Here is a 22,457-nt window from a genome sequence, read left to right as displayed (position 1 = left end):
AAATGCAGTCGTGAGGTCCTGGAGGAAAAATTTAGGCTGCTAGGTGGGAGACTTAAGGCCAGGACCTCCAAGGTAGCCTTCTCAGAAGTGCTACCTGTTCCACGTGCAGGGCAGGAGAGACAGGCACAAATTAGAAGTCTCAATGTGTGGATGAGACGATGGTGTAGGGAGGAAGGGTTTAAGTTTGTTAGGCACTGGGATGCTTTCTGGAATAAGCGGGAGCTGTACAAAAGAGACGGTCTCCACTTGTCCCCAGATGGAACCAGGCTGCTGGCGCTTAAAATCAAAAAGGTGGCAGAGCAGTTTTTAAACTAAATCTTGGGGGATAGCCGACAGGAGATGAAATGTCTCTGATTCGGGAGGACTCATCTCAAAGAGATGAAGGGTTAGCTGTTACCTTTCTACTGGGTAATGGATCAGAGTTGTCCACTGAGATGGTGACAAAAAGTAGTAGAAGAAGAAGATATTGAATTTATATCCCGCCCTCCACTCCGAAGAGTCTCAGAGCGGCTCACAATCTCCTTTACCTTCCTCCCCCACAACAGACACCCTGTGAGGTGGGTGGGGCTGGAGAGGGCTCTCCCAGCAGCTTCCCTTTCAAGGACAACCTCTGCCAGAGCTATGGCTGACCCAAGGCCATGCTAGCAGGTGCAAGTGGAGGAGTGGGGAATCAAACCCGGTTCTCCCAGATAAGAGTCCGCACACTTAACCACTACACCAAACTGGCTCTCCGATGGACTGTATGGACTGTCTGCCAAAGTCTTGAGGCGGCAGGAGGAAGGTTGCGGGCCTAGCTTGCCTGGGAAATTATAGATGTTTGTATGCAAATGCTAGAAGTGTTCGAAGTCAAATTGGTGAATTGGAATGTTTAGTGTTGGGAGAAAACATAGACATTGTGGGAATTTCAGAAACTTGGTGGAATGAGGAGAATCAGTGGAACATGGTGATTCCTGGATATAAGTTATATCAGAAGGATAGGGAGGGAAGGGTTGGAGGTGGGGTGGCTCTGTATGTCAGAGAGAGTATACGGTCCAGTAAGACTGAGGTCAGAGAATTAGATTCCCTTCTAGAAATGCTTTGGGTTAAAATAGAGGGCCCAAATGGAAATTTAACTCTGGGAGTTTGTTATCGCCCACCAAATCAAAAGATAGAGGATGATTATAATATGATGGAAGGATTAAAGATAGTGGCTGAACGTAAAAACCGTGTCATAATAGGTGATTTTAACTACCCGCAGATTGATTGGGTCAATATGTGTTCTGGTCGAGAGAAAGAGACTGAGTTTCTTGATGCTCTCAATGACTGTGTTATGGAGCAGATGGTCTCAGAACCTACCAGGGGTGGGGCGATCCTGGATTTGGTCCTAAGTAATGCCCAAGACTTGGTGAAAGATGTAAAAGTGATCGCACCGCTTGGGAGCTGTGACCATAACATTGATTTCACCATTTGTATAAATAGAGAGTTGCCCCAAAAGACCAGCACAACCATGTTTAACTTTAAAAGGGGTAAATTCTCTGAAATGAGGAGGCATGTGAAGAGGAAACAGAAAGGAAAGGTAAATACAGTCAAAACCCTTGAGGAAGCTTGGAGGCTATTTAAAACTACAATCCTAGAAGCTCAGATAAAATATATACCACAAGTTAGGAAAGGCACAAACAGGTATAAGAAAAGGCCTGCATGGTTAACAAACAAAGTAATGGAAGCTGTAAAAGGTAAGAAGGACTCCCTTAAGCGGTGGAAAGCTAGTCCAGGTGAGATTAATAAAAGGGAACACAGGCTATGGCAAATCAAATGCAAGACTGTGATCAGGCAGGCAAAAAGGAACTATGAGGAGCATATTGCAAAAAACATAAATACCAACAATAAAAATTTCTTCAAATATATTAGAAGCAGGAAACCAGCCAGGGAGGCAGTGGGGCCCTTGGATGACCAAGGGGTAAAAGGATTACTGAAGGAGGATAGGGAAATGGCTAAGAAGCTGAATGCATTTTTTGCCTCTGTCTTCACTGTGGAAGACGAGAAGTGTTTGCCTGCTCCAGAACCACTTATTTTGGAAGGGGTGTTGAAAGACCTGAGTCAGATTGAGGTGACAAGAGAGGAGGTCCTACAACTGATAGACGAATTAAAAACTAATAAGTCACCAGGTCCGGATGGCATACATCCAAGAGTTCTGAAAGAACTCCAAGGTGAACTTGTGGATCTTCTGACAAAAATATGTAATCTTTCATTGATATCTGCCTCCAGCTACAAATACAAGTTGATGGGTTGTGAACTGGCAGAGACTGACCAAGAGAGAGATCGTGGGGTCATGGTAGATAACTCACTGAAAATGTCAAGACAGTGTGCGATTGCAATAAAAAAGGCCAACACCATGCTGGGAATTATTAGGAAGGGAATTGAAAACAAATCAGCCAGTATCATAATGCCCCTGTATAAATCAATGGTGCGGTCTCATTTGGAATACTGTGTGCAATTCTGGTCACCGCACCTCAAAAATGATATTATAGCATTGGAAAAAGTCTAGAAAAGGGCAACTAGAATGATTAAAGGGTTGGAACACTTTCCGTATGAAGAAAGGTTAAAACGCTTGATGCTCTAGCTTGAAGAAACGTCGACTGCGGGGTGACATGATAGAGGTTTTCAAGATGGAGAAAGTAGAGAAAGAAGTACTTTTCTCCCTTTCTCACAACACAAGAACTCGTGGGCATTCAATGAAATTGCTGAGCAGACAGGTTAAAACGGATAAAAGGAAGTACTTCTTTTCCCAAAGGGTGATTAATACGTGGAATTCACTGACACAGGAGGTGGTGGCGGCTACAAGCATAGCCAGCTTCAGGAGGGGGTTAGTTAAAAATATGGAGCAGAGGTCCATCAGTGGCAGTTTGTATATGTATGTGTGTGTGTATATATATAATTTTTTTGGCCACTGTGTGACACAGAGTGTTGGACTGGATGGGCCATTGGCCTGATCCAACATAGTTTCTCTTATGTTCTTATGTCATAAAATACAATAAAACAGATAACACATATATCAAAGGCAGTGGTTCCCATTGGGCGCATTCTATATATCAGTACAGTAGTAGGTCCAGAGATGAAATAATAAATTAAGATAAAAAATATAGGATTATGGCAGGCAAGGGAGGCCAAGCAGATGGAAATAAGTATTTACGCTGCCTCAACCGATGTTATGTTAATATTTATGCTTTGTTTCAGATGTCTGCAATCTAAATCTTATTGCATATCATCCATTTTGTTGATCATATTGATTTATGGGTGTTCTGACTTGAGTCTGAATGAGAAAAGTGGACTATAAATAACATGAATGAATAAATAAAATTGTTGAAACATCAGGAAGGGGAAAGGATGCAACTGTACTCCCCCTCCCCCTCCATTGCAGCCTCAACCCTAATCTTGTCTTTAATCCTGTGGCTGCTTTTTAACATACAAAACACATAAGGAGATCTTTGATGCAATGTGTAATTTGATCCTGAGGCAGCTTAACATCTAGAAACAACTGCCTGTTTGTTCCATGGTAGATCTTGGACACTTTAGAGAACTGGAAAAATATTGTGTATGGGTTGCTTCTTTGCCTCTGCTGGGCTGAGAGCAGACGGGCATTTAAAGCCGCCTGGGGGGTGGACCAAAAAAGCACGTCCATATGCGCACATCTGCCTCTCATTCCCGTCCTGACCCCGGCTTACCAGGAGCCGACTCGAAAAGGCACCACTTTGAAAGTTATGCCTTTTCGCTGGGGCATCTCCAAGGTGCCTCCCCGGCTGTCTGGAAGGCCAGGAAGTACCCAGAGAGCACCTGGGGGGCCACGAAGGGACACATGAGCATTCCAGATGTTCCCCAGACACCCACAGCCCGCCCCTTTTCCGAGTGCCGTTTGGAAGCTCCAGGGCGCTGTATTTCCAGCTGGCTCTCTTTGGGGCGGCTTCAAGCCATCCCGAACTGGTCGTCTGCTATCAACCCTGATTTGCCAGAATTTTTTTTTCTGGAATGATGACTTCATGACATAATAATAATAATAATAATAATAATAATAATAATAATAATAATAATAATAATAATAATAATAATAATAATAATAATAATAGATTTTATTTGTATCCCGCCCTCCCCGCCTAGGCGGCTCAGGGCGGCTAACAACATTTCATACATTTACATAGATAGGTAAAACTTTAAATTTAACAATTAAAAATTAAACATAAAAACCCGTTAATAGAATTAAAATACATAATTTAAGTTAAATGTGTCTGGCAGCAATAAAAATATTCTGGCGCTGGTTCTGCCAGTTTAAATAGTTCCATAATAGTATTATAGATGGCGGTTCCTTTATCCCTAGCAACTCAGCAGTCGATATCAATGTAAGCTTGTCTGAAAAGGACGGTCTTGCAGGCCCTGCGGAACTGGTCAAGGTTCCGCAGGGCCCACACTTCCTCCGGAAGCTGGTTCCACAGTGCAGGAGCCGCAGCTGAAAAGGCCCGTGCTCTGGTGTTTTGGAGCTTGACCTCTCTCGGCCCGGGGATGGTCATTTTATTTTTTCCCATTGACGTCAGTGCCCTCTGGGGTTCATATGGGGAGAGACGGTCCCTTAGGTAGGCTGGTCCTTGGCCATATAGGGCTTTAAAGGTAATGACCAACACTTTGTACTGGACTCGGTAGGTAATTGGCAGCCAGTGCAGTCCGCGCAGCCCCGGCCGTATGTGCTCCCATTTCGAGAGCCCCAATAGTAGCCTGGCCGACGCGTTCTGCACCAGCTGCAGCTTCCGGGTCCGGCACAGAGGTAGCCCCAAGTAGAGGGCATTACAGTAGTCCAATCTTGAGGTGACCGTTGCATGGATCACTGTTGCGAGGTCGCGACGCTCCAGGAAGGGAGCCAACTGCCTTGCCTGCTTCAGGTGGAAGAATGCTGACTTGGCAGTGGCTGCTATCTGGGCCTCCATTGATAATGAAGGCTCCAGTAAAACACCCAAACTCTTTACCTGGCGCGCTCATTTCAATGGTGCGCCTTCGAAGGTTGGGAGAGCTATTTCCCCTCCTAGGGCGCCGCGACCCACACAAAGGACCTCTGTCTTCGCTGGGTTCAGCTTCAGCCCACTCAATCTGAGCCACGTCGCTACAGCCTGCAAGGCCCGATCTAGGTTCCCCGGGGCGGAGCCGGGCTGGCCGTCCATTAGTAGATAGAGCTGGGTGTCATCTGCATATTGATGGCGGCCCAGCCCAAACCTCCAGACAATCTGGGCAAGGGGGCGCATATAAATGTTAAACAGCATTGGGGAGAGAACTGCTCCCTGAGGCACTCCACAATCAAGTGGAGTTCATCATTTGAACTCTGTGACCTTACTGGAAGCACAGCTCAGGGAGGCTGAGCAACGGTGGCTGGGCAGCACACACGCTCTGAGGCACAGCTGCACATGCTCACCTGCTTCCCTCATCACAGAGGCAAGGGAGGGCCTTACATGACACCCCCAGGACTGTGCCCCATGCAGCCACCTAGAGTTGCCTAATGGACGAGCCAGCCCTGTCTGTGACTATTCTAACAACTCCTTTAGTGTTGTCCACCAAGTTGCTTCACTGTGTAGTCCGACATTAGCTTACAAAACCTCATCCAGCATATGAGTTATGTGATGATCCAATTAGGTAATGAAAGAATCTGGTTACTGCTTTGTTTCAACATTTTTGCCCAGAGCCAAAGGTCATAAGTCATTTTGCAAACTGTAATTATCTAGGATGCTGTACAAAGCCCCATGTCAAAAGATCTTGAAAAGGAAGTACCTTGTTCCAGGAGTGAAACTACTGCTGCCACTTCAGTATTTTGTATGGCAGTGGACACTATCTTTTAGCAAGATAGGGCATAAGCAGCAAAGGGAGGGAGAGAAAGGCAGCGATATACTCAGCTGAAGGCCAGCACACAATTTCTTCTCCTTAAAATATCCCTAGATCACACATACAACTGGGAGGACTGAACTACAGTTGTGCAGAGGAATCTGACTGCTTATGAACAACTAATAGTTAAAGGCTTGGCTAGCAAATCCGTCAGTGGATATTCCTCTCCAGCTTATGCTCTGCCATGTTAGGCACTTCATTTGGTGACTCATCCATTCAGATGATCATCCATTCAGTGTTCACAATTCACTGTGTAAGATTTTAACAGAACTTTTCCGCTAGCTGAATATTCAAGAAACATGGAATCAGTAGTGAGCAATATCTGTTTGTAGAACTGATATCAAACAGGCCCCTTGTAGGACCTAGAACAAAACTAAAGAAAAACACAGCTAGTAATTATATCAATAATGCTGGATATTAAGTTTGGAAAGTACATTTTAGAAGTTCCAGTTATTGGTCTTACAAGTTCAAAGAGGCTTGAATTGTGCTTGTCATACAGATACTTTCAAATACTGAGCTCTTCAATGCATATAAAAATCAGCAATATACATTTATCTACAAATCTTTTGTATACCATAATAGGCACCATCACGGCCAGAACTAAGTTTGAGTTCAGTGGCTCCTTTAAGACCAACAGAGTTGTATTCAAGGTATAAGCTTTCGTGTGCACATATAGCTTATGTACAACTTTCTTGGTCTTAATGGTGCCCCTGGGCTCAAACGTAGTTCTGCTGCTTCAGACCAGCATGGCTACCCACCTGAACCAGTGCAGCTTATAAACATTTGCCACTAGGTGGAGCCAAACACCAAGTGCAATAAAGACATCACTGTTACAGTCTGTTTTGTTTCATTGATAATAGCCTGTGCAATCTTTTTATAGTGAAATTTCCTACATTCTTGAGACGTTATTGACACTTGAACATCTTCTCAGGCTTAGGCAGTATGTCCCCTAGTGCAGATAAATGTATGCATACATATGTAAGCAGCTTCTGTACGAATGTATATGGTGCTTAAAAGTATATGGTGCTTACCCTGAAAGAGTAAGCAGACCAATGTACATATCCTGGCAACCTCTGGAGTGGCCTACTGTAATGTTCTCTCCATAGTATAGTTTTTAAAGAGCATTCAGCATTTCAGTGAATTCACCAGCCTTCCTAGAAGGAACAGTGAGCCAATTGGGACATAGACGTTTTCCTCAAGAACTAAAATGTTTGTTTCTGGGCATAATTCAGTGAAGGAGGTTTAAAGGCCAAAATATTTTTAGCCCTAGTAGCACAGAGAGTGGCATGCATGCTTTCTGCTTTCCTGTCACTTAAAGGGCCTTCCTCCAACTTAAGTCTCTCTTTGGTTGGAGGAAGAGCTACCTAAGTTAGAAGAAGGATGATTAGGCTGGAAGGGAAGACTTTGTTCAGCGGAGTGGTGAGATACATGCTACTGTTTTCTCCCATGTGAAATTTCTTGGTGCACTAAAAAGGTCCTTTTGAACCTTACTTTCACTGACAACTGAAGAAGGCAAGAAGCAGAGCCTTCTTGGTACAATTATTATTTATTTATTGGATTTATTAATCACCCTATCCCAGCTTACACCATGCTCTGCACAGTATACAAGGGCATGATGCCACAAAAACAATACAGAACTTTAAAATCCAGTATATGTTTTGATAAAAGTTAAAAACTGGACAGAAAAAAATAAAGAAATCCCAGGTGGTGTCCTATAAGTTTTCTATTCACATTCTGGACCACCAGGCCATCTTATGGGGGTAAGGGAGAAGTAACTGAAGACAGAGCAAGGGGGGGGGGAGAAAAGGAGGCTGCTGGCTGATTAAAAGTATAGTGGGGTACTGCGGCCCATATTATGAAATTCCCTCCCATTTTTTTTTAATTGCAGATAACCTTATGTAATTTTTAAAATCTGAAGTTTTTGACAGCTGTAATTCCTTTCTTCCTTCCAAATTCAAGATTGTCAGATTTAGGGCTGCCAGGCAACCAGCAGGCTATGGGGAAGGTGAGGGCATATTGAGGTGGGAAAGGATAAATGTCCCCAGCATGGTGGTGCTCTAGCATTCACCCCAGAGTCTTATGGTTTAATCATCGAGTTTGGAGCATATATTAGACCGTCAGTTGATGTGATTATATCACTTCCGGATTGCACTGGCAGTGACATCATCACACTAGGAATGCTGATTGCCACCCTCATTCCCCCCCCTCCCCATCTTCCTCCCACCACCCAGCTGAGTAGGGGTGGGTAGAGGTGGTGGGAGGTCTGTCACCACCACCATGGAACTGGCAACCCTAGCCAGATTATATCGCAGTGATTCTGCCAGTCTGAACACTTTATGGTATCTGGACAGTAGTAGCACATCCGGTTTCCACTTTATTCCAGAGCAAGTGACAGAAGATCGCAAAAGGCCAGTGAAGGAATGAGATGAGAAATGTTCTTTCTTGGCTCTCTTACACAGGCAGATGGGATCTCTGGATTGGATATGGCAACCTTAACTTTAAATTATTGGAAGGCACCTCACATACCAAAATTGCACCATCTTAGAAGGTCAAGGTTTGCTCAGTGTGTGATGGCAGATTCCTCCTACATGCTGCCTTGAGTTCCATGACGAAAGAAAGGTGGAAGAGAAATGTAATACTCTTGGGTTTTTCAAACTCTTTGAGGTGCTGAGGCTCTTGACCTTGTTAACGCTGATCCATTTTAACACTGAAAATAATTTTCATTTTTATTTTATAAAAATATCTTTAATAGAATTGCATTCATAAACAGCTGGGTGTGATGGTATCTCACCATGAGGGCTTTGTGTGTGTGTGTGTGTGTGTGTGTGTCTCAGTCTGTTTATGTGTTTGGATTTTATTCTATAAGACTGAGAGGTCTGTTTTGTATCAAAACTGAAATACTTTGTAAAACAGATGCATAAAACATTTTGATAACTATAATCAAATATATTGGGAAACCATTAAGATAATTTTGACTAGTGACATTAATTAGAATTCCTCTCATCCCAACTTTTTGCTCTTGATCACCATTTTTTTTCTTTTTCTCTTTTTAGTGCAGTATCCTTGGAAACAACCTCAAAGATCTGGTAGATAAGTACCAGAATTATGAGGATGCCTCCTCTGGACTTCTGTCAGGTCTCCAGGCCTCTGAAGAAGCTGTTAATAAACATCTTTCTGAGGCTGTTGCTGTGGATCCAAAAAATCTCCAGAGACAATTAGAAGAAACCAAGGTACAGCAATTGAAAATATTGGAGTTTTGTTTATAAGAGAAGGATTGGTGAAGGGCTGTGATTTTTCCATGTGCATGTTACATCTGTCAGCCAGATCCTTGAAATTTCTTTCAGGTTAGTTTTAGAGAAAATGTGCATTATGTTGAGTGAGTGGTGGATCTTGCTTCCAACCTGTCTGTGGAAACTGAGACCACTTCAGTGGCTTTGATGGATGTTCTGTGGCTAGAGATCAACAAAGGAAATATAACTCTATTGATCATGTTAGGTCTGTCTGTTGCTCTTTACTTTATATCCTATATGAAGGGTCATGTATGAATACGAATAGTACCTTTAAGCTGCCTTCTTTTTTTCTTGTCTGGGTGTTCACAGCCAGTAGTTACTTGTGCTTGTTATGCTTCTCATTTATGCGTCTCATTTTTATTCCACAGCATGTGACAGAAGAATCACAAAAGGCCGGTGAAGGAATGAGATGAGAATAGTACCTTTAAGCGGCCTTCTTTTTTTCTTGTCTGGGTGTTCGCATCCAGTAGTTACTTGTGCTTGTTATGCTTCTCATTTATGCATCTCATTTTCCTTCTAAAAAGGAAAGCTGCTCATTTAGAGCCAATCTGGAGAGTGCCTCAAGGTACTGTTCTGTTCCCATTACTGTTTAACTCATTTAGAAAGCCACAGGTAAAGATCACCAGGGGACACGAACTGAGGCATCCTCATTATATTGACGACACTCAGCTTTCTTTATCTCTTTCATCCACACTTTTTGTGGTGGTTGTGGTTCTGAGCAGTGAGTGGCAGACATAGTTAAGTGTTGACTGGAGATCGGCTAGCTTTCTGAGGGTTATGTAGAAAAGGGATAATGACATTCCATTTGGGAACTGAGATACAAAACCAGAACAGGACTTCAAGAGATCAATGACTACAATTCATTTCACCAATGAAAATGTTACTGGTTTGAGAAAGAGTTGCTAGGCAACCACAGTGTGCTCATCCTTCCTATCCCATAGGCTTGCTACACTGAATGTAAAGGAGAAAGAGGATATTGGAGGAACTAATATGGTGTAGTAGTTGAAGTACCAGATTAGGAACCCTGAGGCTCAGGTTCAAATCCCTGTATGGCCAAAATGCTTATTTTGAGCAAGTCACTGTATCTCATGAGGCGTAACTTGTCTTACAAGATTGTTGTAAAGATAAAGGGGTTGTATAATCATTTCCACAACCTGCTTGGAAGAATGACAAGGTAAAAATTTTGTTTTTAGGGTAGGAGGACATTGTCATTGTAATATGTAACATTTCTTTCTAGCAAAATAACTAAGTGCATTTGCTCTTCCTCTGCATGTGTGATTTCTATGTTTGTTAAGCATTAGTTTTGGTGACCTTTTTAATGTTTATATATTTATGTGATTTGGAATAAAAACATGGTTTTTTAAAATAGATTTTTTAGTTGAGCCCATTCATTTAGCATTTAAGAGATTGTCCAGTTTTGCCAGGCAGGAAACTTTCTAGATCCAATAGAGCCCTGTTACTGCCAGCTCCAGGTAGCTGGAAATAATCTGATTGCACCAGTAGTTGGTTAGTTAGGAGGAATTAGAGTCTGAGAATGGGTATTTCAAGCCATTTAGATAGCTTTGAGAATTGTTTTATTTTTAGCTCCCCATTTTGACATAGATGAGAAAGTCATGATAGGCTAATACTGCTGACCACCAGTGTTTGTATTATGGCAGGGCAGGTAGGGATCAACAGTGCTTTTTTTGTAGCAGGAGCTTGTTTGCATATTAGGCCACACACCCCTGATGTAGCCAATCGTCCAAGAACTTACAGGGCTCTTATTACAGGGGATCAATATTAAATGAATTATGGACACAACATGGCATCTCTGTAACTTTCGAAAAACCACTGGCTGGGAAGCTGACAGAAAAGACGGGAGATCCAGGGTCCCCTTGGCCCTCTATAATTCAAGCAGTTTTATCTTGCCTTTGAACATTATTCTAAATATTTAACTTATTTTAAAACATAAAGTTTGGACCCCAGTGATTTCAGTTTATCCTCCGGGATTTAAACAAAACCTGAGGGTAATGAATTTGGTTCCGCTCCCCAAAAGTAATATCATGCAATCAGCCGTGTTAACATTGTATTTAATGGAACACCTATCTAGATTTTCTTGCAGAACAAAACAACAGGGAGTGGAAAACAGGCCTTGGTTAAAGTGAATAGACATGGTGAAGAATATAAGCAAATAATTTTTTTTAAAAAAAATCAGTATTGTAAGTTAAAGCTGATTTTTTCAGCTGACACATATAATTAATCAAGGCATTGACCCTTGCAGCATGATGCAGAATAATCTTTCTGCTAGGATTAGCTGTTCAAAATATTCTTCAGTTCTCTAGATTGCTTTGTAGCAACAACTGAGGTCTTTGTTCCTTTAAAAGAATTTTTAAAACTAGTAAAACCTCCAAAAGGAAAAAAAAATCAAAAGATTGAAACAAGGGGCTAGATTTAGTAGATAATTTTCCATAATCTCGTCCTCTCCCTTCAGGTCTTTAGTCTGTCAACAGTAGTATTTGGGGGCATTTTGAGCTGCAGTGGAAAAGTAAAGGCCAACCAAGAACTTTGATGGAGGTATCAATTATTGCAACAATTGTGGTAGAGACAATATGTTATTGAACCAGCAAGATGTTAGCTTTCTTGTCCCAGTTTAGCGAGTTCAAATTATTGGTGAATGAACATGCCTGGTTAATTAGTTAATTCTCAATATGGTTTCAGTGTTCAGTTGTACCTACGGTATTATGTAGTTAATATGAGTGCTGCTTTACACGTGACATTTATCTTCATGGCAGTCCTGGATTAACCATTAAGCAAAATAAGCATGTTCTTAGGGCACCAAAGGAAGGGGGAGCATCTTGAAGAAGGAATAGGTTTCTCGGCCATTCCTTCTGTTATGGTTATTCATAAGAAATGATAGTCTATGGAACCACTAGCACCAAGAAGTGGGAGGGGGGGAAGGATAGCAGGGGCACTATGCAACAAGACAAGGCTGGACACCTTGTTGCTGCTAAGTATAGTAGTAGATTGGTTATGCAGATTAGTTTTGAGGACTTGATCAAAGATTGCAATTTAAAAAAGCAGGAGAAAACTTTAAAGTCTAAATAAAGGTGTAAGTATGAAACAATAAACATTATTTTGCATCTTTTGATCCATGTGTATTGAAGTGCTATATATCAGGAATGGCCAAACTTGTTTAACATAAGAACCACATAGAATAAACGTCAGATGTTTGAGAGCCATAAGGCATGTATGTTGATGTTTGAGAGCTACAAGACATGAATGTTAGATGTTTGAGAGCGGCAAGGAAGGAAGGAAGGCAGGAAAATAGATGGGGGAAGGGAGGAGGGAGAGAGAGATGGAAAGAAAGTAACTTTAAATGCACTGTCCAAGCTGCTGGTTGGCTTGGTTTGGCGAAGTAATTTAAAGAGACAAAAGCCTTCTTCAAGTCGGCTGACAGGGCAGTGGGGCTTTGAGAGCCACACAATATGCATAAAACAGCCACATGTGGCTCCCAAACCAGAGTTTGGACACCCCTGCTATATATCTTTTAGGTTAGAAAGCAATGGAATAAAATATATTTTGTTTTGTACAAATAATATTTCCCCATTAGAATATCTTTTTTAAAAAACTGTCCACCAACATCAATTTCTGTAGAAAAAGGAATTGAAAAATATACTCTCAAGATCATGTAAGTTCAGTAGAGATAATTTCAGATCATATTTTGCCTTAAAGTTCTGGATTGGAGCAAGAATCCATTGCATTCAGTTCAGCACTCTGAGTCCAAGCAGAGGCCAAATAGGAACTGCTAGGGAAGTCTGCATGCAAAGCAGCATATAAATAGTGATGATGATTAAATACGTCTCTTACATAAAGACTTCTTGTACTGGAGGAAAGCACCACAACTAGAGGAAAAGACTATAGGATCCAACCTGTTATATATATTATATATATATATATTTAAAAATAGCAACTAGTTTAATTAAAAATGATAAAATTTTACAGGTGCTTCAGGGTCAAGTGGCAGGACATCAGGTTGCTGTAGAGAAACTGAAAAAAGCAGCTGAAGTGCTCTTAGACACCAGGGGAGAATTGCTGCCAGATAAAGAAGAAATCGAGAAAACAGTGGGTAAGTAAAATGAGCAACCATTTTCTTAATTTGTTTCTCACATTACTCAGACTAAAGTGACCATACTGCGAAGTTGAAGGTGACACTTTGGGAGAAGGCCCATCTTTAAACTGAAGCCCCCTCAGAACCAGCAACAGTCCAAGCTCCAATGGTGCTGGTCTTGAGACCAAGTGTTCAATTCCTGCCCAAGGTAGTATCGAAGTTTATCACAGGAAGTTATATTGCCAGTGTTTTTCTCTACACCAGCTTCAGAGAATGAGAGGACACTACGTACTCTGGATTTAAGAAGGACTTTATTGTTTTAGTTAAAAAGATCTCATGAATTCAGAAAAGACCTGGCTGTATTTGTATGCTATGTGGGCCCTATTAAGTGTAAGAAGGCTTCTCCTCATACTTAGTGATCAAGTTTTGCTATTGCAGGCTAGCCTTCCTTGACCACTAGATGTTTATGTTCATTTGACCTGAGTGCAAGCCTCTTCCACGGCTTTTCTCAGAGGAGTTCCACTGTTGTAAATCTGCAGAACTACAACTGACTCTTTGACTGACATGTTTGTAAGGCACTACATGCTGGACCTGCAAGCCGGGAGAGAGGCACAGGTTGGCATGACAGTGCTGCACTTCGTATTCAGATGAACCCTCAGTGAGAGCTCCACCTCACCTCATGGTGAGTAGCTTGTTAAAATCCCAGTGTGGGTTTGCACAGAAGACTAATGATGAAAACGGAGTTTTGCTTACCTGGCACACATTACCAGGCACACATTCCTCCCTCCTGCCCCACTGTGAGCTCTCTCTGTCATCTTTCTGACTACTGTGCTTTAGGCGGCTCAGGAGGAACTGTGGGAATGTGGTGCGCCCACACTGGAGCTTGTGACCATTTTTAGTTGGCCAGAGTGGCTCCAACGTGCAGTTCCCCCTATTGTTTTTTTGGCTGAATAACATCTTTGCCTGCTCGTGCACAGTTCCAATGTGTGCCTGTACAGAAGACAGTTGATGAATAATAGTTACAGATAAGTACAATCCTGTTTTCTGGGTTGTCCTTTCCTTTTGTACAATGGAGGGGAAGTCATAAGCAGAGCATTAGATGCCGCTGTTGGACCATGCAGTGCTGCTTCCCAAGCACTTGCTTGGGAACTGGTACTGTCTCTTTAATGTCAAGCAGCAGAGTTTCACCCCTCTCAGTGCATCAATGAAGAGTTGCCACGTGGTCTCTGCAATGACATAGAATGCTTTGATGAACACTAAGAGGACTTGTGCTGCCAGCTGGTCCAAAAGAGGCATCTCATGTATACTCATCAGTCCTGGCGATACTCTTCAATAGCAAGTTCCAAGGAATCTGTGCTGCTTTGGTAAGCAGTCTAGGTGTCTTTGGAAGCTAAGAAGCCGCTGGAGGAAACCAGAAGCAACTCAGAGGTTGCCTGTTGTTCAGTCATGATTTACACAGTGGAGTGTAAAATACCCTCAAACCGAATAAGCAAGTGGGTTGGCACAAAACTCTGTTATGAAGAAATGGTAGGATAATGATTGGTTAAATTGAACCTTGAATGCAGGGCTGCTCCTGTGGTTTCAGTGAATAACAAAAAAAAAGCTGATGAGAGTTGAGCTGACTGAAAGTTCTTTTGAAATTATAACTGTTCTGCCACAGCAGACAAACTCCGTGAGGTTTTTGGAACGCGGGTAAAGGCCAGAGGTACAAGAAAAAGCTGGATAGGCAGACATAAGTCTTTAATTCTTCTAGTTTCAACCACTGAAGTATGTGAAGCCCATCTGTTTAACATACTGGATTTGTAAGTTAATGTATTAATATATTGCAGTACCTTTAGCTATGTTCATGCCCAGCAGTGCTTAACTTGCTAAATTTCTAGCAGTTTGTTTTCCCATGTTTAATCTTTTTCTAGCTTCTTTCTCTCTTTAAGTTATTGTATGTAATTAAGGACAGAATGAATGTGTCAAAGGCTGCTGTGTGTTTTGCTATTCTACCCCTTTGCTATTTCAAATTCACCTGAAGTAGACTTTCAGCAGAGTGGTGCTTCCTGGATCTGTTAACTGTTTTATTCATAAGGCTCAGCTAATTTCCCATACAATAGATGTAGGCATAAATGTCAGTTCAAGAGAATCACATCCTCTTGGACCTCTGAAAATTCTGCTGTCCAATGGGAATAGTATTCAGCCTTGGGATTCTCAGAAAAGAACTTGCATCTTTTGTGGTTGAAGACCTTCCTGAACGAGTCTTGTATAGACTTTCACAGAACAGGGCCACCCTTATACAGGGTGTGTGTGTGTGCCTATCTATCAATTTTTATATTGCTCTCTTCCTCCTGTGTAGACCTAACGGCTAACTTACCTCAGCCAATAATTTTTGGCAGTGGTATCCTCTTGATGGAAGGTGTTTTTGCCACCCACCTTCTGGAATGATATCCCCGAGGAAATGTATTGGCCACCCTCTCTAGTTATTTTTCCCCCAAAATTGTTTCAGTGAGCATTTTTTTGGACTGAAATCACATTAGATTCAGTGCTGTTTCACATGGACTAGGTTCTGGCAGTAAGAATGTTGAATTTATTAATGGATATTAAGGAGAGACATAATGGTTTTAACTTCAAAGTATGGCCTTTTGTTATGGTAGAAAAGCTGACACAGAATGAGGGGCAAGATTAATTTAGAATAATAAAAATTTTAAAAATAGAAAGGGCCTATGTCCAATTTCTGCTTAAACACCTCTAAGGAGGGAGAATCCAAATCTCTGGGCCACCAATTCCATCACTGAATCCAGCTACTGCCAGAATCGAACTCAGATCGTGAGCAGAGAGTTCAGACCACAGTACTGCAGTACTGCTGCTTTACCACTCTGCACCATGGGGCTGCTTCCTCTAAATGACGGCCCTTCAAATACTGTAAAAGAGTAAACATATCTCTGCTCACCCTCCTCTTCTCCAGACTGAACACTCCCAAATCCCAGAGCCTATCTTCACAAGGCATAGTTTCCAGACCCCTTCTCATCCTTGCCATCTCTCCTCTGTACTTGCTATAAAGCTTCTATGATCTTCCTATTCAAAAGGCCTCCAGAACTAGTCACAATACTCCAAATGGGGCTGACCAGTGCAGTAGACAGTTTTTCAAAATAATTTTTCTCCAATACTGCTAGGAATCATGGGAAATATAATTCCTAATGCCCTCAGAAACTATAAGAACATGCATATCATGGATATCTTCTCATGTCTACACTTATTTGTACATTTTTATATATTGTACATATTTGTGGTAGCATCCAGATCTGGGATTCCTACCTTAAGTTCTGTCCGCTACATCAACTTGCGTAACATAACAAGCAAGCAGCCTTGTTGGTCTATCACAAAATATATGTGTATATATTTCTTGTGTCTAAGACCAACCAAAATAATGCTACACAAGGTGCAAAGTTGTACACAGTTCTTTATTATTTGGTTGGCAATAAGAATTATTGCATAACAATGTGGTTGACACACGTGATTCACTTGAAGTCTTGTGCACTCAGTTATTTAGTCTAGGAATTAAATTCCTGGGGGAAGTTAGAAATCATATAAACCAGGAATGAGCACAAATATCCCTTCATATGGCACACCTGCATCATACGGGAATGGGCTGTGGCTCAGCAGTAATGCATCTGCTTAGCATGCAGAAGGTCCCAGGTTCAGTCCTCTGGCATCTCCAGCTTAAAAAGGACCAGTTAGTAGGTGACTTGAAAGACCTCTGCTTGAAACCCTCAGGAGCCACTGCCAGTCTGAGTAGACAACACTGACTTTGATGGACCAAGTGTCTGATTCACTATAAGACAGACTTTTGTGTGTGTTCACATGTACATTACATTGTATATTAGGTGCTACCACACCAATATTGTTACTGCTCAGGTAAGTTTACAATAGTTAAAAACACAAAATTCCTGACATTGCAACCGTTATCATCCTGATGAATGATATCCCAGATTCCATGCCTGGCATCATCAATCACAGGAGCTGAGGGAGCAGGGTAAGGAAAAACTTCTGCACAGGCCCCTGGGGTGCTGCTGTCATCATGGTGAATCATAAACAAACCATTGGTGGCAAATCACATCTGCATATAAGTCTATGAAAAAATCATTTTCCTTTATGTATCTTTCAGATACTGTTGTGGACAAGTATAACCACTTGTCCAAAGCAGTCAGTGACCGGAATGAGAAACTCCAGATCACCCTGACACGTTCTTTAAGTGTTCAGGATGGATTGAATGAGATGCTTGATTGGATGGATGATGTTGAGAAGAGCCTTGAGGAGCAAAGTCAAGTGCCTTTGAATTCTGCTGCTATTCAGGATGTCATCAGTAAAAGTATGGTGAGTAACATTTTGACAGAGCAAACTTTTCCTGATAAGTAACTTCCAATCAGCAATTAATTTCCAGTGATGTTTTACAAATAATAGGTGGAACTTAAAGGAAAGATGGTTTTGGCTAGATCAGATATATTGGCACGATTAGAATACAGGAATAACCACCAAGACGCAACCCCCCCCCCCCCCCCCAAGACTTGTCTTTTCAAAGTCCTTGGATAACAAATGCTTCTTCTATGGAGTACTTCTAAGATTTTGCTACCATTGCTGAAGATGTTGAGATTAGGAGAATATTTGCGAGTCAGTGGAGTAGAATGAACCTGTAAATCCTGACTTTAAATGCCCTCTCTGCCTTAAAGCTTGCTGGGTAATCTTGAGCCAGCCATATTCTTTCAGCCTCACCTTCCTCACAAGGATGTTGTGAGAATTTAATGGTGAAGGGAAAACTGTGCACAGAGCTAGGATAAAAATGTACTGGATAGTTAGATTTATTTACAACAGTTCACCCATCTGGAAACACACAGTTGTCATTGCTGTTTTGTCAGGCTTCTTTATTTACTGCATTTTGTAATTCAGGCACTGGAACAAGATATTGCAGGTCGTCAGAGCAGTCTAAATGCCATGAGTGAAAAAGTGAACAAATTCATCGAAACAGCAGATCCATCCACTGCATCCGCTTTACAAGCTAAAATGAAGGAGCTCTCTTTGCGGTTTTGTGAAGCCAGTAATAAACACAAGAAAAAGCTTGAAAACCTGGAGGGATTGAAGTCAAAAGTGGAACTATTCGAGTGCCTCTCAGATAAACTTCAGTCATTCTTAGAGAAGAAAGCTCAGGCTCTCAGTGATGCTGATATCCCAGGGAAGGATGTTACTGAAATGTCCTTATATATGCAGGTAAATTTCTACTGGTGTAAAATCATTATCTCCATGTTATTGAATTTGATAATATAACCATAAATATAGCCATTACATCAGAAACTATGAGAGAACCTGCCAAGTTCAGTGAGTCATTCTAATACGAAGTAATTGTTTTCTTGACAATTTTACAGGAAACCAATTCTGAACTGGCAGAGCAGAAAAAAGATCTTGAAGCTTTGCAGCACCTTGTTGAAGAAATTTCTTCACATGCTCTCCCTGGAGACAAGTCATTAGTGTTAGAAAAAATCAACACCTTGTCAAAGAAATTCAGGGCAATGGAAGAGACTGTGCGAGAAAAGTGAGTATGGTGATGGAATGTGAGAAGAGTGCATCACAACAATGGCAGAAATGATTTGAGGTGTCAAGGTGAAAAAGAATTTCTGCTGGTCAGGAGTTTCTTGTGTGCCAAACAGATGCCCTACCTCTGAGCCACAGCACCTCCCCCAACTTTTTCAGTTGATATGACAATAGAGAGAACAAGAGGACACCCTAATTAAAATCAAGATAGGAGCAAAAAAGGATTTTCATAAATTAATCTCGCAGCAAAAACACCAGATACTAGTAAGGGCCAGAATCAAATGCACAAACTGCCTTAACAATTAACTGAAAAGGCCCAGGCAGATAAAACTCGCAACCAAGAAGACATCAAATAGTGCCAAGTATATTGCTACATCAAGGGCTTTTGATTTATTAAACACATGTTGGAGTGGAGGTGCATCCTTAGTAGCGTCTCACCTTGCCTCTGTAGATAAGGGCACATATAGCAAAGCTTTTAATGACTATAACTGCTGAGCAAGCATATATGGGAGCAGGCAGTCCTTAAAGCACCCTGTTGCAAGGTCATTTAAAGATGAGAACTAGCCCTTTGAATTGAACCCAGAAAGATACTAGTAACCAGTGCAGTTGTTTGAGCTCAGGCAGAATGTACTTGCTTGTGGTCCAGCTGCTTAATGTTTTCCTCACAGTTTTAGCTGCTTAAGCTGCCAATAAAATTAATGAGGGAATAATCTGAAGCATCTCTACCCAGAAGTAAATCCCATGTTATTTGATGGAATTTAAATTCGCCCTGTAAATGTTCTATCCATAATGATGAGAGCTCCTAACTAACTTATGCACAAACTTGCATGGCACCTGGAATGCATTTAGCAGTTCTTAATGAGTTACTATACTATAAGTTGACACTTTGCTTGTATGGGCTGGAATCCAAAGAACTGTATGTAGTGTCTCACATGCACACTGGGGCTTTTTGTGTCCACCTATTCCATAGCATTGCCTTGTGTTTTTCAAAAAGCTGTGTCTTAAGGTTGCACCTACAAACAACCTGTGATGTGGTCTGAGGGAGTGCATCAAGAAGGGGGCAATGGCAGTCTCATTGTACATGCATAAAGGAATCTTAGGCAGACTCAGGAAACTGCTTCAGTCCCAGATGTTTATGTGTCAGTCCTAGTTGTCAATGTTAAATTAATTTGTAAGTTTATCGTGAATCCTGAGAACTCGGAGTATGTAATTTTCTTGTTGTTTTCCATCACATAGGGAAGAAGATGTATCCTCTTGCCAACAACAAATGAATACATTCAAGCTTCATGTAGAATGTTTGAAGAAATGGATCGAAGAGATGACAGAAAGAATTCCAATTATGCAGCCCTCTTTAAATGCTGAGACTTTAAGAAAGTATTTGCAGAATACCAAGGTAAGATATTTCTTGCAGTGGTGTGTGATACTTTCTTGAGTAGGATTCATAGTCAAGTAATTAATCTGTTGTGTCTGATTTGATGTTGCCCTCAAGAGTAAATTCAGAAATATAATATACATTTTTAATTTTTTCAATTCAACACACCTTGGAAAGTCTGTATAAAGTTAATAAGCAAATCCAGTTCTGTAATCTGTGCCCAGTTTTTAAACAATGATGAAACATACTATATTGCTTTTTTCCAGTTTCCATAATAAGAAATATCTACAACTCAGTCACAGATAGTTGGGATTAACCATATTTCACATTTGTAGAATTTGGAAGACGAATGGATTTCAAAGGCAACTGAAATTCAGAAAATGACTAGCAGAGGAGCAGCATTATGTAACCTCATCAGTGCTGTGACTTCCCCTGCAAAATCAAGGGGAGTCAAATCAGGTATGCCCAAATGAATAAGGACAATAAGGAACATTTTAAAAATCAAAATACTGCATGTGGATGCAAATGATAGACTAACACAATAAATTGTTTGAAGACTCAGATGTTTCCTTGGCTCTCAAGTGAATGTTATGTCTGTGGGTGCAAGGAATGAAGGTCAGTAAATGTACAGGTCTCATTCCCATGTCGATACTTTGGCAAGATCAAAGCAGAGAACAGGTTTATGAACTTATCACATCCCTTAGCACATATCTTTACACACATATGCATTTTAGTTTGGCATTGCTGTTACCTTAGTGGGCAGAATAGTCCCTAATCTTTATTATTATTCTGCAGTCTCTATACTAATAGTGAACTAGTCCAAATTTGAAGATACTTGCAGTCACTTGAGCTCTAAATGGGCAAGGCAGATGTTTCTGCAAACCTGAAAAGGGCCCTAGTTTGCAAAAAAAGTGAAATCTAAAAAAAAGAAGTTTTTTTTTTAAAAAAATGAGTGCTGCTAGCAAAATCTTTCAGTGGCTGTTGCTAGGCAACCACAGTATTACAGGCTGGGTTTCTCTGAGTAAAAGGTGGAGGGGGCAGAGTCCTTTCAAAGTCTATTTAGGCCTTTAAGAGAGGAGTCATTGGGGTCAGGCCTGATTTGGGTTGCCAGTTCCAGGTTTGGAAATTCTTGGAGGTTTTTTGGTGGTGTCTGTGGAGGGCCCCGTGGCGCAGAGTGGTAAAGCAGCAGTACTGCAGTACTGTGATCTGAACTCTCTGCTCTCGACCTGAGTTCTATCCCAGCGAAAGCTGGTTCAGGTAACTGGCCCAAGGTTGACTCAGTCTTCCATCCTTCCGAGGTTGGTAAAATGAGTACCCAACTTGCTGAGGGGAAAGTGTAAAAGACTGGGGAAGGCAATGGCAAACCACCCCGTAAAAAGCCTGCCGTGAAAACGATGTGAAAACAACATCACCCCAGAGTCGGAAACAACTGGTGCTTGCACAGCAGACCTTTCCTTTCCTGTGGAGGGCAGGGTTTGGGAGAGGCCTCAGCTGAATATAATGACATAGAGTCCTCCCTCCAAAAACTGTCATTTTCTCCAGGGGGAAAGAGCTCTGTTGTCTGGAGTTCAGTTGATTCTGGGAGATCTCTAGGTCCCACCTGGAAGTTGGCAAACGTAGGCCTGGAAGAAGCCTCTGGGTGACTTGATACCATTGGAATATCATGACTCAACTAGGCCTGGCTGCTTGCTTCACTTCAGCAGCAGCCACCTATGAAAACCAGTGTAGTGTAGCAGTTAGAGCTCCAGAATAGGGTCTGGGAGATCCAATTTCAATTCCCCATCTTCCTGTGGAAGCTGACTGCATAATTTTGAACCAGTATCATAGTTTTAGCCTAAACTACCTTAAAGAGTTGCAAAAAGGAAGAGAGGTAAGCTGCTTTGGTCCCCACTGTAAAGAAAAGCGGGGCATAAATGAAGTAAATAAATAATAAATATAGCTGAACATGGGAGGTAGATAAAAGGTAGGCTGCTGAAATAGCTGAGAAGGAGGGAATGAGGCAGGGGAAGGGAATAGGGTATTTAGATTGCTAGGAGGAGGAAAGAGGAAATAGAGGGAAGTGGTATACAGCAGAAAGTGAGGTTGGCTCCCACAAGTACTACATAACTGAGCCATGGTTTTCCTAGGTAGAGGCCCATCATGGGAAGGGGGAGGGAACCCTTAAGATAAAGGTAGTTAACTCTGGCTGTTGGTGGAGGTTGTTTGAAGGAAGCAGAGTTGCAAGCTTCATGTTAGGAGATACCTAGAG

At 41.6% G+C, this 22,457-nt stretch overlaps 1 protein-coding gene across 25 annotated transcripts in view; it reads left to right on the top strand.

The window, feature by feature from the left end:
- The window catches only part of DST (dystonin), a 489,979-nt gene that overhangs the window by 336,926 nt on the left and 130,596 nt on the right, over positions 1–22,457 (top strand). For all 25 annotated transcript variants that reach the window (XM_060235329.1, XM_060235262.1, XM_060235226.1 and 22 more), the window contains 7 exons: positions 8,946–9,122; positions 13,164–13,287; positions 17,420–17,628; positions 18,199–18,516; positions 18,672–18,838; positions 20,074–20,230; positions 20,545–20,668. In XM_060235329.1, coding sequence (XP_060091312.1) covers positions 8,946–9,122; positions 13,164–13,287; positions 17,420–17,628; positions 18,199–18,516; positions 18,672–18,838; positions 20,074–20,230; positions 20,545–20,668 — 1,276 coding nt within the window. The remainder of the gene's footprint in view (positions 1–8,945; positions 9,123–13,163; positions 13,288–17,419; positions 17,629–18,198; positions 18,517–18,671; positions 18,839–20,073; positions 20,231–20,544; positions 20,669–22,457) is intronic.

Source organism: Heteronotia binoei, chromosome 1, assembly GCF_032191835.1.
Source record: "Heteronotia binoei isolate CCM8104 ecotype False Entrance Well chromosome 1, APGP_CSIRO_Hbin_v1, whole genome shotgun sequence".
NCBI lineage: Eukaryota > Metazoa > Chordata > Lepidosauria > Squamata > Gekkonidae > Heteronotia > Heteronotia binoei.
This window is presented reverse-complemented; position numbering and strand designations above follow the sequence as displayed.